Source organism: Nylanderia fulva, unplaced genomic scaffold (genome assembly GCF_048542155.1).
Source record: "Nylanderia fulva isolate GAGA-0341 unplaced genomic scaffold, ASM4854215v1 Scaffold21, whole genome shotgun sequence".
In the NCBI taxonomy this organism is placed as follows: Eukaryota; Metazoa; Arthropoda; class Insecta; order Hymenoptera; family Formicidae; genus Nylanderia; species Nylanderia fulva.
This window is the reverse complement of record NW_028190275.1, coordinates 2,250,843-2,265,038: the sequence shown is the minus strand read 5'-3', so window position 1 is coordinate 2,265,038 and position 14,196 is coordinate 2,250,843. Positions and strand designations below refer to the sequence as shown.

The window sequence follows — 14,196 nt, the reverse complement described above, 5'->3', positions numbered from 1 at the left end:
AAATTTTTTACATTAAGAATTTAAAGGCTCCTTATTCTCTTGTAGAAATTTATTACTACGCCAATTAATCACTTATTTCGAGTATTTAAAATACTATAATATACAGTAATTTAAGTATTCGAAATAAAAGTGATTAATTACGAAATACTCGAAATAAGTGATAAATTGGCGTTACTAGTGATAAATTTCTATAAGGGTTAAAATAAAGTATAAGAGATAAATGGGCTATATGTGAGCCGTATGCGAAATGTGAGATGTAAGACGCATATTGAAATTTAATTTTTCGATATAATTTTCAAAAATGTATACGAGGTACAAAAAATTAGCTTAGACATTTGTAAGACTTAAATTGGGATTAATTCTCAATTCTATTAATTAAATTTCGATATAACACACCTTACATCCGCGCACGGCTCACATATAGCCCATTTATTTCTTAATGCAATTTTTAAGTTCCTTATTTTTCACAAAGTTCACTTTTTTACGTTATTAAATATTTTTGGTACATGTTTTCAAGAATTTTATATTTTTACTTACCGCAGTTTCTTATCCAAATGTAAAATCTTTTATCGCAGTCTATAAAAAATTGAAACAATTTACAATTTTATGATATGATATTATTATTATTACAATTTCTATATATATGCACATCTGTCAAATATCGTGATTTATTTCACATTATTATCTATTTTAATAAAAAAAAAAAAACACTTGCAACAATCAAAAATAAACCGCCTGCCGCGAACGGAAAATGCCAAGAAAGCATGCAATTTCCGCGAATCTCGTAATTTTTTTGAAGAATCAACAATTTCAACGAAATTGTAAATTCTTCAAATCACTGCACAAGTATAATTCACAATAATAATTTTCAGTAACGATAAAAAATCGTATACTGAAAACCGCAAACAAAAGTGCAATGGGAATAAGAGTAAAGTCTGTGATAAAATTAATTGGCAATAGAAAATTAATAATTTTCAAATAGAAAAATTTTGAAATTACCGAGGATTTACAAATAATAAAGTAAAAATATGAAATAATTTGTTTTTAAATAATTTATGTTTTCCAATTTTGCTCGCGGAGAGGATCTTTAAAACAAGATTTTTAGAAGAGAAGACCTTTAAAATATAAAGAGGCGAAAACGTTGGAAAAATTAAAGCGCGCGTTTAAACAGATAAACGCAATGAAATAGATACGCAATTGTTTTTATTCATCGCTGTAAGCTCACAAGCTTCTGACGTTCTCGAATGACCACGTCGCGACCGTGTCACAGAACGAATTCCCATTGTGCTTTCGTTTGTGATTTTCAATTCTTACGATTTTTTCGTTATTATTGAAAAATATTGTGACGTGTGTGTGTGTAGTGATCCGATTTTACGAATCTACAGTTTTAACGAAATTGTAGTTTCGATAAAATCACGAGATTCGTATAGAAATTCGCGGAGGTAGTGTGCTTTGTCGGTTCGCGGCCGGCGATTTGTTTTCGATTTTTGCAGGTATTTTTCGTGGATCAAAATGGATAACAATAATGTGAAGAAAATGACGATATTCGACAGATGTGTATACAAAGACTGTAATAATATTAAATCAGATAACTGTAAATTGTTTCGTTTTCCACGGAAGACTGATGAAAGATTTGACATTTGGATAAGAAACTGTGGTAAGTAAAAATACAAAATTTTTCTCTTCTTTTTTTATGTTTTATTGGCTTTTGCTGACCTGAAATTAGAAGTCTTATCTTGTCGATTATTGATCTTCAATTAATAAAATTCTTGAAAATATATAAAATATTTGACGACAACGAAAAAAAATTAATTTTGTGAAATATAAAAAAACGAGTGTCTTAAAAATTTCAAGTAACTTTATTTAATGAAATTTCATTACAATTTTTTTAAGTATATTATCAAGGAGAGGTCGTGGTTGACTCTTCACCGATCTCTTTTTGATAAATTTGTATTAAAATTAAGTTGATCTGTGTTCGAAATTTTCTCTCTCTCGTCTAATGCGCCTTGTAATATTTTTTTATTCTTGTAATTTAGAGAAATTTTTATGTTTGTTATAAGACTTAAAGAAAGATGCATGTTTGATCAGTGCTACTAGCACAGCGGGATAGCACAAAAATAATAATTTAGAGATCCCCTAGATTCAAAATTTGAGCTGTCATAATTATTTTTGTTTTTTAAGTTAAAAAATTTTTATTATTTTGTATATCATGTTATATGCATTATTTGTTACGTAGAAATAAATATTCAACATATATTTATTGTTAAATATATACGCATAATCTCCTCATATATTTAAAATACATACAATAATCGTAACATAAATAAAATATTTTTAGAAAAAAATTTTTTATGTTTTCATTATTTGTATCAACCGGTGCAATGTAATTAAAAAATAAACAAAAACATTTTTATGTCTTACTTCTTTATTTATTTTATTTTTTAATTATTTATTATATTTTTAAAAAGTAAAAATATTTTTCAAAATATTTCTCTGCAAAAATATGATCTTTATATTACAATTATTTTATGTATTTTAAATATATGAGGAAATATATGCGTATCTAACAATAAATATATACCGAATATTTATTTCTACGTAACAAATAATACATATTACATGACATATAAAATAATTAAATTTTTTTTTAATTAAAAAAAAATCATGACAGCTCAGTCTTGAACCTAGGATCCCTAAATTACTATTCTTGTGCTCTGCCGCTGCGCTAACGGCACTGATTGAACATGTGTCTTTCTTTAGGTCTTATAACAAACATAAAATTTCTTTTAATATCAAGTATAAAAAGATATTACTTACAAGCGTATTGGATGAAAAGCTCGATCACGAATCAATTCATCGAACAAATTTAATTACGCATTATATAAACTGTAGAATTATTTAAACAGGTAATGAAAAGTTACATAAGTGGTCCCCGGCATCAATACAAAAGGCGGGATTATGTGCAGCCCACTTTAATAAAGAAGATTTTATAAGCGAAACGAAATTATATATTAGAAAAAACCCCTTACCATGGGCTTCAAAGGATATTGAGATTCCAGAGCTTGTCGGAGATATAACTGAAGAGATTACAGAAGAAAGCAGAACAAATGAAAATATACTACAAAATGTTAATTCAGAAAATGAAGACTGCATTCGAATGGAAGTTGAAACGCATGCCGATTTAGAAGTAAACGTAAAAGAAGCAGAACATAATAAAAATCAAGTGGCCACAATAAAAATGGTCCCTAAAAGATGTTATCCTTCCGGAAAAGAACTTTTCTGTAATTTCGGAGATGACTTCGCAGACGATGAGTGGTTTAATAATGAAAATCTTCCACTATTTTTGGATAATTATTCGCAAAAAGAAGTAAAAGCGAACACGATAAAAAAGCGAATAAAAAAACCGCAAAAAAAGTCTGCTCCTAAAAAAATATATAATGAAGATGAATTGTCCGAAATTGAAAAATTAAAAAAAGAAAATTTGAGATTAAAAAAACTTCTTATGCAGAAGAAGAGAAAACAAAAAAATATAACTGCTATGTTGCAAAAACGTAATATTGCAATTCTGAAAAACAAGAACGTTTGCAAACACAGTGTTGATGAATTTTTAGATGGAAAGAAATGTCAAAAATCAGTTGCGAGAACTATGATAAAACTTCAACTACATAAGGGTCGAAAAGAATACACAAAAGAAGAAAAAGATTTAGCAAAAACAATGTTTTATTATTCAGCAAGTGGATATTCACGGATGAGAAAAGCTGGACTAAATCTTCCATCGGAATCTTCTGTTAGAAATTGGATATCTGAAACAGAAATTCGACCAGGATTTTGCGAAGAAATATTTAATAAAATTCAAGAAAATTTGTCCAAACTACCACCTTCTCAAAGAGTTGGCTGTTTAAAATTCGATGAGATGTCAATAAAAAAATTTGAAGAATACAGCCGAAAATATGATCCCATCGAGGGATTAATAGATCTCGGACCCCTAGGACGACACAATGAACCAGCAGGACATATTCTACTATTTTGCCTTGATAGTATTAATGCGGAAAATCCTTGGCGGCAAATAGTAGCATACTTTTTGACTGGAAAAAGTTCAACACATAAGGAGATTATTGAACTCACTGAGATATGTTTAAAGAAATTAAAAGATGTAGGAGCAAATGTACAGATAATCACATGTGACCAAGGTGGAGAAAATAGAAAAGCTTTTAATATTTGGCAAATTTCTCCACATAAGCCGTCTTTTTCATTAAATAATGAAACTTATTTTGGTTCTTTTGATTGGCCTCATCTTATCAAGCGGTTGATTAGCCAGTTAAGATCTCATAAATATATTTATGTGAATGGCGAAATTATTATGTCTTTTCATGACTTATTTGCAACATGGCAAATTGACAGAAAATTAAATACTTCAAATTTATTGAATCACATTACCTACGCGCACTTTTACCCAAACAATTTTGAAGTCATGAATGTGAAAAGAGCATTTCAAATGTTAAGTGCAAGATTTGCTGCAGCAATATCAACAGCAGGCCAAAGCAATATGTTAAAAAGTTCTTCATGGAAAGCATCTGCAGAATTTGTTTACAAAATGAATAAAGTAATAGATGCTATGAATGTATATCATTTAAATAATTGGATAGGAGTAAAGGGTCCGTTATCAGATGATAATTCAATGGTTGAAGAATTATTAAAGTCTTTTATTGCATGGTGTTCGAAGTGGAGTACTTCCCCCAACAAGATGTCGAGACCTCCGTGCTTTGATGGAATGATTACGACTGTGGAAGCAATTTTATCAATGTATCATTCCATCAAACAACACTATCTGGATTTCAAGCTTGCCACTGCACTATGCAACCAAGATTCTGTAGAACATACATTTGGAAAAATTAGAGGACGTGGAGGATTCAACCGTAATCCAACTGCCAGAATGGTACGGTTAACGTTGCGGCACATTTTATCTAGTGGACATATTTATGGAAGCGATAGAGGAAATGTAACTTGTCAAGAAACGTTTTCATTAACGAATGGTACATCGAAAGTTCATGATGAAATGGAAAATAACAGTATTCCATTACAAGAAGAATGTATTTATTTAACTGAAATGGATGACGACGCTGATAATCTCATTGCGACAGCCTTTGAAGAAATTACAAAATATTCAGAACAAAATTATTCTGACAATTTAGAAATAATAAAGACCAACAAGGAAGATGTAAATTTAGAAACAGAGGCATATGAAGTAAATGCAATTTCATATTTTGCTGGTTATATTGCTCGCTACGGTTACAAGAATACAAAGTGCGACAGCTGCCGTGAAAAAAATTTGAAAACACCGATGGAAAAATCAAACGATAATGAAATTTATATTCAGCTACGCGAATATGAACATCAAGATAAAGATGATCCTGAAGTACAATGGCTATCAAGGCCAACGGATTCATTTTTGAATATTATTACTCTACAACTTGAAGCAATAAATTCATATTACAAGACGTATTGGCACTTAAAAGATGTGAAGAAAAAGCTCCTTGAGATTTGTGTAAAATACGTCCAACACGCTAATGAAGATTGGTTTAACGAGAACAACGAGTGTTATCAACATAGAATTGAAATGTTAGACTTTATGTTAAGAGTCAAGATATATGCAATTACAAAAAAAAATAACAATGGAGGAAGAGAAGAAATAAATATAGCATCTAAAAGATCAAAAGAAATAAAGACAAAATGTCAAAAACTAAAGAACATAAAACATATGTAAAATTGCCATATTACATGTATAAAACGATCGCGGCTCTTTGAGCGGTACGATCTGACTTATTTTACATTTACTCGCGGCATTTAATGCGGAACGAGTAAAACGATCGCGGCTCTTCGAGCGGTACGATCTCACTTCTCTTACATTTACTCGCGGCATTTAATGCGGAACGAGTAAAACGATCGCGGCTCTTCGAGCGGTACGATCTCACTTCTCTTACATTTACTCGCGGCATTTAATGCGGAACGAGTAAAACGATCGCGGCTCTTCGAGCGGTACGATCTCACTTCTCTTACATTTACTCGCGGCATTTAATGCGGAACGAGTAAAACGATCGCGGCTCTTCGAGCGGTACGATCTCACTTCTCTTACATTTACTCGCGGCATTTAATGCGGAACGAGTAAAACGATCGCGGCTCTTCGAGCGGTACGATCTCACTTTTCTTACATTTACTCGCGGCATTTAATGCGGAACGAGTAAAAAATATGTAAAAATTCGCGGCCTTATGGCGGATCGAATAAGGGAGACAGTTTGGAATTTTTTTAAATTTAAACATAATTTTTTACTATTTTATATATTTTATATATTAGCAAATATTATGTTTATATTTTAAAAAATTCCGAATTGTGTCAATTGGCCTCCACGTGGCGTCTCCTGGAAATGCTGTATAAGTAGCTAACAATTGACACACACGCACACACACCCAGATAGCCACAGTAATTATTATGACATTTTGATGTCAAAATGCATCATTTGCCAACAAAATAATGCATTCTGATGTCATAATAATTACTGTGGCTATCTGGGCACATTATTATATTTTAGTTATTTTTCTTTTTATTTTATTGCACTTAATATTATTATATTTTGATATTTATTGTAAAATGTAATTTTTATAAATATATAAAAATGTGATTTTAGAAAATAAGCGATTTGTTTTATGTATTTATAAAACAAATTGTTTAATTTAAAAAATCACATTTTTATATATTTGTAAAACTAACATTTTACAATACCTATTAAAATAAAATAATAAGTACAATAAAATAATAAAATAAAATAACTAAAATAATCAGTTTTTTTAATTTTACAATATTATGATATAAAAAAAAATTAAACTTTATTTATTTATATTATTATATATTTATTTATTTATATTATTATTTATAAAAAAAATTAAAAATTGTAATTAAAAACAATTGTTCGGCTTCCTCTTCCTCCTCGTCTCATTCCTCTTCCTCCTCGTCTCATTCCTCTTCCTCCTCGTCTCATTCCTCTTCCTCCTCTTCTCATTCCTCTTCCTCCTCTGCTTTCCATATTTCTTCTCTCTCCATCTCCTTCGCTTCTTTCATCTCTATATTCCTTCCTACGCGCAGACCATTTATATCTATAAAGCATAGAGAGATTTTATTTATTTAATTTTTTTATACATATATATAACTCTTTATTTCATTTATTTATTAATATTTAGAGAGACAATATATTATACTGCATGTATGCGTAAATGCTGTATTATATTCTAGCTTGAAAAAATATATACAGGGTGTCCGGTAACTAACGGACCAATGATTAAGGGCGGATTCTCTGGCCAATTTGGAGACGATTTTTCCTTCGCAAAAATGTTGAGAAGTCAATAATTTTCGAGTTATAAGCGATTGAAAAAAATGGGTTTTTTAAAACTAAACGTTTTGGAGTTAAAAGTCTAACATAATTACATTCTTCAGTTAATTTCAGGTAGAGTTTACTATAATAAAATTTTAATTTGAGGCTTAATTATAAAGATACATAATGACAAATATTGGAAAGTTGTAAAAATTAAATGACCTTTTTCGACATTTTCGCTGAGGAAAAATCGTTCCCAAATTGACCAAAGAATGCATTTGTGATCGTTGGTCCGTTAGTTACCGGACACCCTGTATGTATATATTTATATATATCAGAGATGCTGATTAAATAATCGTTAATTAAGCGATCTTCGATTAATCTAGCTTATATCAATCGTCATTGTAACGATCTCTAATTAATCTTTCTAAAATTAATCGTCAATTCAAAATATTTTAATTAAATCTCTTCATATCATTTGTTCAATTTTAAAAAATTTAATTGATATTTTGCCAACTCTGATATATATATATATGAAATTTAATTCAAAATTTAATAAACATACCTCGCATCACGTTCGACACGTTTTATCCCAGCCCGACGCCGCGTACGGGAATCGTCTTCGTCGTGCTGATGTTGCTGCTGTTGGTCGTCTCTTTCTCGCCTCTCTTCTCTAATAATAAAAGATATCAAAAATATTATATATATATATATATATATATATATATATATATACATACATACATACATACATACATACATACATATATATATATATATATATATATATGCGTGCGTCCGTGCGTGTGTGTATTGTGTGTGTGCGCGCGCGTGCGCGCATGTACGTGTAATTATATACAAATATAATATTTTAATATTGTATATTTAAACATATATATAGAACAATATATGTACCTTTCTTCATCTGCTTCATCATCTGCTTCATCATCTGCTTCAACATCTGCTGCTTCATCACTATCTTTTATAATATTCTGTAACTCTTGCTTCCATTTTTTTATTTTTTCTTCTTTTTCTATTAATTCTTCTAACTTTCTCTTTGCTTCTTTTTTATCCATTCTGTAATAAAAAAAAACATTATTACGTTTGTGCAAATATTTTATGTTTCATATATATATATATATATATATATATGTATATCCCAGCAAACACAAAATAAAAGTAATATATATATATATATATATATATATATATATATATAACATTAATACAATGTTCTACGTATATATAAGGCATGTTGCATTTGCACGTACATTGCAATTAAATTGTTGATTGAGTTATAATATATATTGATTATATATAATATACATATAATAGATATTGATGAAATATAATATATATTGATGTTATTTTTTGTATAATATTTCCTGAAATATATAATATATAATATATATTTCAGGAAATATTATACAAAGAATAACATCAATATATATTATATTTCATCAATATCTATTATATGTATATTATATATAATCAATATATATTATAACTCAATCAACAATTTAATTGCAATGTACGTGCAAATGCAACATGCCTTATATATACGTAGAACATTGTATTAATGTTATATATATATATATATATATATATATATATATATATATATATATTACTTTTATTTTGTGTTTGATGGGACATATGAGATTTGTAATCTGGCTACAACATTTATATATATATATATATATATATATATATATATATATATATTAAATGTTGTAGCCAGATTACAAAATTCGTCGTTTTATAAAACGTTTAGCCATTTTATTAAGTGCAGCCACATACATTCTTAAATTATGATTAAAAATGAAATATTTTATAATCTGGCTAAGAATTTTAGTCTTTATATATAAAAGAAACTCATCGCAACATTGTCAAATTCAATGATTTGTACGTCATTTTAAATTCTGGCTGGTTCACTTCAGTCATTTAATATGAACGACGCGTTTTATCCCTATTAATTTTTTATGAACAAAAGACTCATGTTACTTATCATAAAATCTCAATTGTAATAAATCTGTTAATAAAAAGCACTATAATTTATAAAATTTATAAAAATACTAAAATTTTTATAAAAATACTAAAAATAACATCAATTATGCCGTTCATTAAATGACTAAAGTGAATTAGCCATCAGAATCTAAAATAAATGTACAAACAATCGTTGCGTTTGACAATGCAACGAGTCCTTTTTATAAAAAGACTAAAATTCTTAGCCAGATTAAAAAACATTTCATTTTCAATATATCATAATTTGAGAATGTGGCCGCATTTAATAAAATATCTAGACATTTTATAAAACGACGAATTTTGTAATCTGGTTACGATATATATATATATATATATTCTTCACCCACACACACACACCCACACACACACACACACACACACACACACACACACACACACACACACCCACACACCCACACACACGCGCGCGCGCGCGCGCGCACGCACGCACGCTCGCACACGCAAGCGCGCGCGCGTAAATACGAATATGTATATAATATTAATGAATTACTACTTACTCAACTTTTAATCTGCTACTTCTGCTAGCCTCGATCTTTCCTGTTTCACAGCCTCGGATAAACTGCCAAGCGGAGTGCTATACACTTTTATATAATATATATATTGGACACGAGTTTCGTTTGTTTCACATTCTCGAGAGTTCAAGTAGGAACATACGAGTATCATATATCGTTTGTGACTTGCCGAATGAAAACAAGACATAGAGCAAACGAGATGATGAGCTTAATAGCTCATAATGTTATAAATAAATAAATAAAAAATTATAACCTGACCTACTATAGTTATTGAATCTTTTTTTAATAAATGTTTCATTATTATTATCATCTAAGTCTAAGTTGTTTAATTAATTTTTAGTTTTTTAATAATTAATTTAATTTATTCTAATCATTTTTATATGAAAAAAATAATATCACGTATACGTTTTATAATGAATTAATATATTTCGAGAGCCGAATTATATATTCTTAATAATATAAGTGTTTAAAAATTATATTTGCCTTTTAATTTCAATTATTTTAGCAAAGAGTTCCGAAATTTCTTACACACATAATAGGGATTTTGTTCATCCATATAATTTGCAATTAAGTATATATGTTAATTATTAATTTTAATAAAATAAAAATAAAAATTAAAGGTCAAATATAATTTTTGAACATAAATATATTAATTCATTATAAAACGTATACCCGTGATAGTATTTTTCTCGTACAAAAATAACTAGAATAAATTAAATTACTCATAAAAAAATGAAAAATTAATTAAATAATTTATATTTTATATGATAATAATAAAACATTTTATAAAAAAACAGATTCAATAAATATAAGTACATGTTATATATATATACTTATATTTATTGATCTGTTTTTTTATAAAATGTTTTATTATTATCATATAAAATATAAATTATTTAATTAATTTTTCATTTTTTTATGAGTAATTTAATTTATTCTAGTTATTTTTGTACGAGAAAAATACTATCACGGGTATACGTTTTATAATGAATTAATATATTTATGTTTAAAAATTATATTTGACCTTTAATTTTTATTTTTATTTTATTAAAATTAATAATTAACATATATACTTAATTGCGAATTATATGGATAAACAAAATCCCTATTATGTGTGTAAGAAATTTCGGAACTCTTTGCTAAAATAATTGAAATTAAAAGGCAAATATAATTTTTAAACACTTATATTATTAAGAATATATAATTTGGCTCTCGAAATATATTAATTCATTATAAAACGTATACGTGATATTATTTTTTTCATATAAAAATGATTAGAATAAATTAAATTAATTATTAAAAAACTAAAAATTAATTAAACAACTTAGACTTAGATGATAATAATAATGAAACATTTATTAAAAAAAGATTCAATAACTCTAATAGGTCAGATTAATTTTTTATTTATTTATTTATTTCATTTATTATTTATTTTATTTATTTATTATACATCATAAAATTCTGTCCTTTCCAAAATACGCGAACGCTACGAAAAGATAAAATCTCGTACATGCCGTCGGACGAGTTCATGAGCATAAGACGCTCTTATCTTGGGAACGTATTAATAGTTCCTGCATTGACCACTACTACGATATGGCGCTGAAATCAGTGAGAAATGCTGGTCTCTCCTTCATCCAGACCTTTGGCGATCTGTCTATTAATCTGTGGCATAGGCTTGTCCCAGCTACGTTTACGCATAATTTTAGCGTTTAATTCTTAAAATGGTAAGTTGTTAATTTGGAGACTCCGAGAGAGGAGTCTCTGTGCTGATTATATTAATTATAACAATGACGTTTTTCCAGTTTTACTTGGAATTTTGAATAAACGCGATTCTTTGCGTACTTATATTTATTCGATTTTTGATATCCAAGCGATTCCGTATATATCGCATTTCATATTTCAAGTAATTATAATTGTGAACTTCTTCATGGATATATGTTGTTACGTATTTCCATACTGATGATCAAATCTGCACCAAAAATATATAACTACAATATATAAAAGCTATTAAAAGAAAATCATATATGTACAAGATCGACTTCGACATGGAAGTCCAAGGTTAAGTCGACGCGCCATCGAATAAATAAGCTTCGAATAAAAAACAAAAATGTTAGGAAAGTTAAAAAATGCGCAGGTAAACAAAACAGGCTCGTTTAAGTTTCTTTTTATCTCAAAATAATAAAATATAAAGAAAAGAATGGATTTTCTTCAACGCGAATGAGACGAATAACATATTTCCATAAATATAAATACTTGGACGAGAGCGAAGATTACGCGCGACCTCTCTCGCCATTCATCCCCAGCTACCTCGCGGCGAGATTGAGCGGTATTTATTTATCTTTATTTTTTTTTCAACGAGAGAAATATGTATCACGCGCTTGGCGCGGCGCGCGTTCGATCGCGCGCGGCACCGCAGGATCAACGACCTAAGAAAGTGATATAGGTTAGGTTGAGGGTATGCGCGCGTGGTATGCGGAAGCGCGGGATGGGTGTGACGCGGTGAGGGGTGCAGGTCGCGGGGGTGGCGCGAGTTGCGTCATTGGATGCTTGATGTCGCAGGGCCGAACTCGCGGCCCTCGAATTCGCGGCGATGATTTTTCGCGAGTCTATGTATATTATAGTTTTCAATTTCCACGAGAACTTTGAAAATGATGATGAAGCACCAAAGGGTAGATCTAAATATATCTGAGTTTTCATGTGTCACTTTTTGCTGCGATATATTTTTTTAATATATGCATGTATGTATGTCCCATACAGCACAGGTTATTGCAATTATATTGCAGCAACGTTGCAATGTTGCAAGTTGCAATGCAACATTATAAAGACATTGCAGAGATATAAGTGCACAAAATTCCAGCACACTTGTAGCAACATGACATTAATATTTCGGAAATATTGCATGTAATCCAAATTCTATAATTTATATATTGTAATATATATAAATGAACTACAACGTATTTTCATTAATGATTTATTTACATTTATATACCTGTATATGCAACATTAGTTTATGGTTGCAATAACAAGCATTATTGCAAACTCATAACATATTGCAATATTGTTGTAATATTTTGTTGCAATCTTCCAAAAAGCGGACATTTTAACATTGCTGCAATTCAACAGCAATGATGTAGCAACATTTTGCAGTGAATTTGCAATATTGCAATATTGCGGTGAAAGATTGTTGTAATGTCTTTGCAATCTATCGGTGCTGTATGGGGTATAATTTAATACATACATGAACAAAAATAAAGGATCGATATTTCAATTAATATATGTTAAAATGGTGAATCTCTTATGCATAACTAATCGTACATTTCTTTCCAGGAATGTGGATGGATAGTCCAATACATATCCCAGTGCGCATTTCTGCTAAATACAAGCTGCCACTTCAGCCGGCTATTTTCGGAAAAATCAATTTCGAGGGTACATTAATTAGATCAACGGAGAAGCTGGCTTAATAAAATATGAATTAAAGGTGATTAAAGGATTTTTGGACCCATTTATGGATGGAACAAATGGAAAATAACAGGTATTTCATATTAGCATATAATTAAAGCAATCACCAAATAGAGAGAAAAAAGGCATTTAATAATTTTCGATCAACCCTTGCTTTTCAAAAGTGTAAAAAATGCAAAATCCCTCCTCGACGACTCTTGTTAATTTCTTTCCAATCTATGTTTATAATTTCGCTTTTTTTTCCTCCGCAATACTTTTGAAATATTCATCTACTCTCCGTGGAAAATCTTCATCCAAACACGCGAGATCATATTTATCTCTTATCTGCGGGCGCTTACAAATTGCGACTTATACAGAGTTCGCTCGTTATTCAATCGCGCGCGTTCAATAATAGGCATGTGTAATAATGCATTCTTCCCGTAGGTTTTCCGTCCGCGCTCTTTTCGCGCGCAGTTCGTCGGTTCGCTCACGAGAACGCTTTATCGACGCGATGCGGCTCTTTTTGGCGGCGAGTGAGAGACGAGACGAGGCGAGGCGAAGCGAGAGACGACGAGAGACGAGGTGGCGGAGGAGAGGAAGGTTCGCGCGATTCCTGGCAACCGGTTGCCAAGGGCCACGCGAGGTCCTCGCGCCGCTCCTGCACTCGCCGCCTCGTCGTGGGTGGCTACCGTGACGTCCTAATCCTGCCGCGAGTCCCTAGGGGCGAGATCGATACACACCGTGATCCGTTTCCCTTTCCCTTCCTCTTCCTCTCTCCAGGTTCCTTCTCCCTCCCTCCTCCCGTGTTTTCGCGCGCGATGGGTTAGGCACTCATC

The 14,196-nt window shown here is 30.2% G+C and overlaps 2 protein-coding genes across 4 annotated transcripts in view; one reads left to right on the top strand and one right to left on the bottom strand.

Annotated features, from left to right (window-relative positions):
- The window catches only part of shep (RNA binding motif single stranded interacting protein alan shepard), a 75,079-nt gene that overhangs the window by 1,224 nt on the left and 59,659 nt on the right, over positions 1-14,196 (top strand). For all 3 annotated transcript variants that reach the window (XM_085482491.1, XM_085482493.1, XM_085482490.1), the window contains exons 3-4: positions 11,596-11,646; positions 13,250-13,454. The gene's annotated coding sequence lies outside the window, so the exon portion shown is untranslated. The remainder of the gene's footprint in view (positions 1-11,595; positions 11,647-13,249; positions 13,455-14,196) is intronic.
- On the bottom strand, positions 6,888-10,183 carry LOC146723304 (uncharacterized). Its single transcript, XM_085482571.1, has 4 exons — positions 9,908-10,183; positions 8,280-8,441; positions 7,930-8,037; positions 6,888-7,149 (listed from the first exon to the last, which is right to left on the bottom strand). Exons 2-4 carry the CDS (start codon positions 8,438-8,440, stop codon positions 6,939-6,941), a joined length of 480 nt encoding a protein of 159 aa, XP_085338697.1. The 5' UTR covers position 8,441; positions 9,908-10,183; the 3' UTR covers positions 6,888-6,938.

What these genes read in the sequence shown, in the direction of transcription:
- LOC146723304 (XM_085482571.1), bottom strand. Translation starts at nt 8,440, where the DNA reads ATGGATAAAAAAGAAGCAAAGAGAAAGTTAGAAGAATTAATAGAAAAA. An exon ending in GATGAAGCAGATGAAGAAAG is followed by an intron (nt 8,038 to 8,279) that starts GTACATATATTG and finishes TTTTATTATTAG; the next exon opens with AGAAGAGAGGCGAGAAAGAG. An exon ending in CGTGTCGAACGTGATGCGAG is followed by an intron (nt 7,150 to 7,929) that starts GTATGTTTATTA and finishes TATGCTTTATAG; the next exon opens with ATATAAATGGTCTGCGCGTA.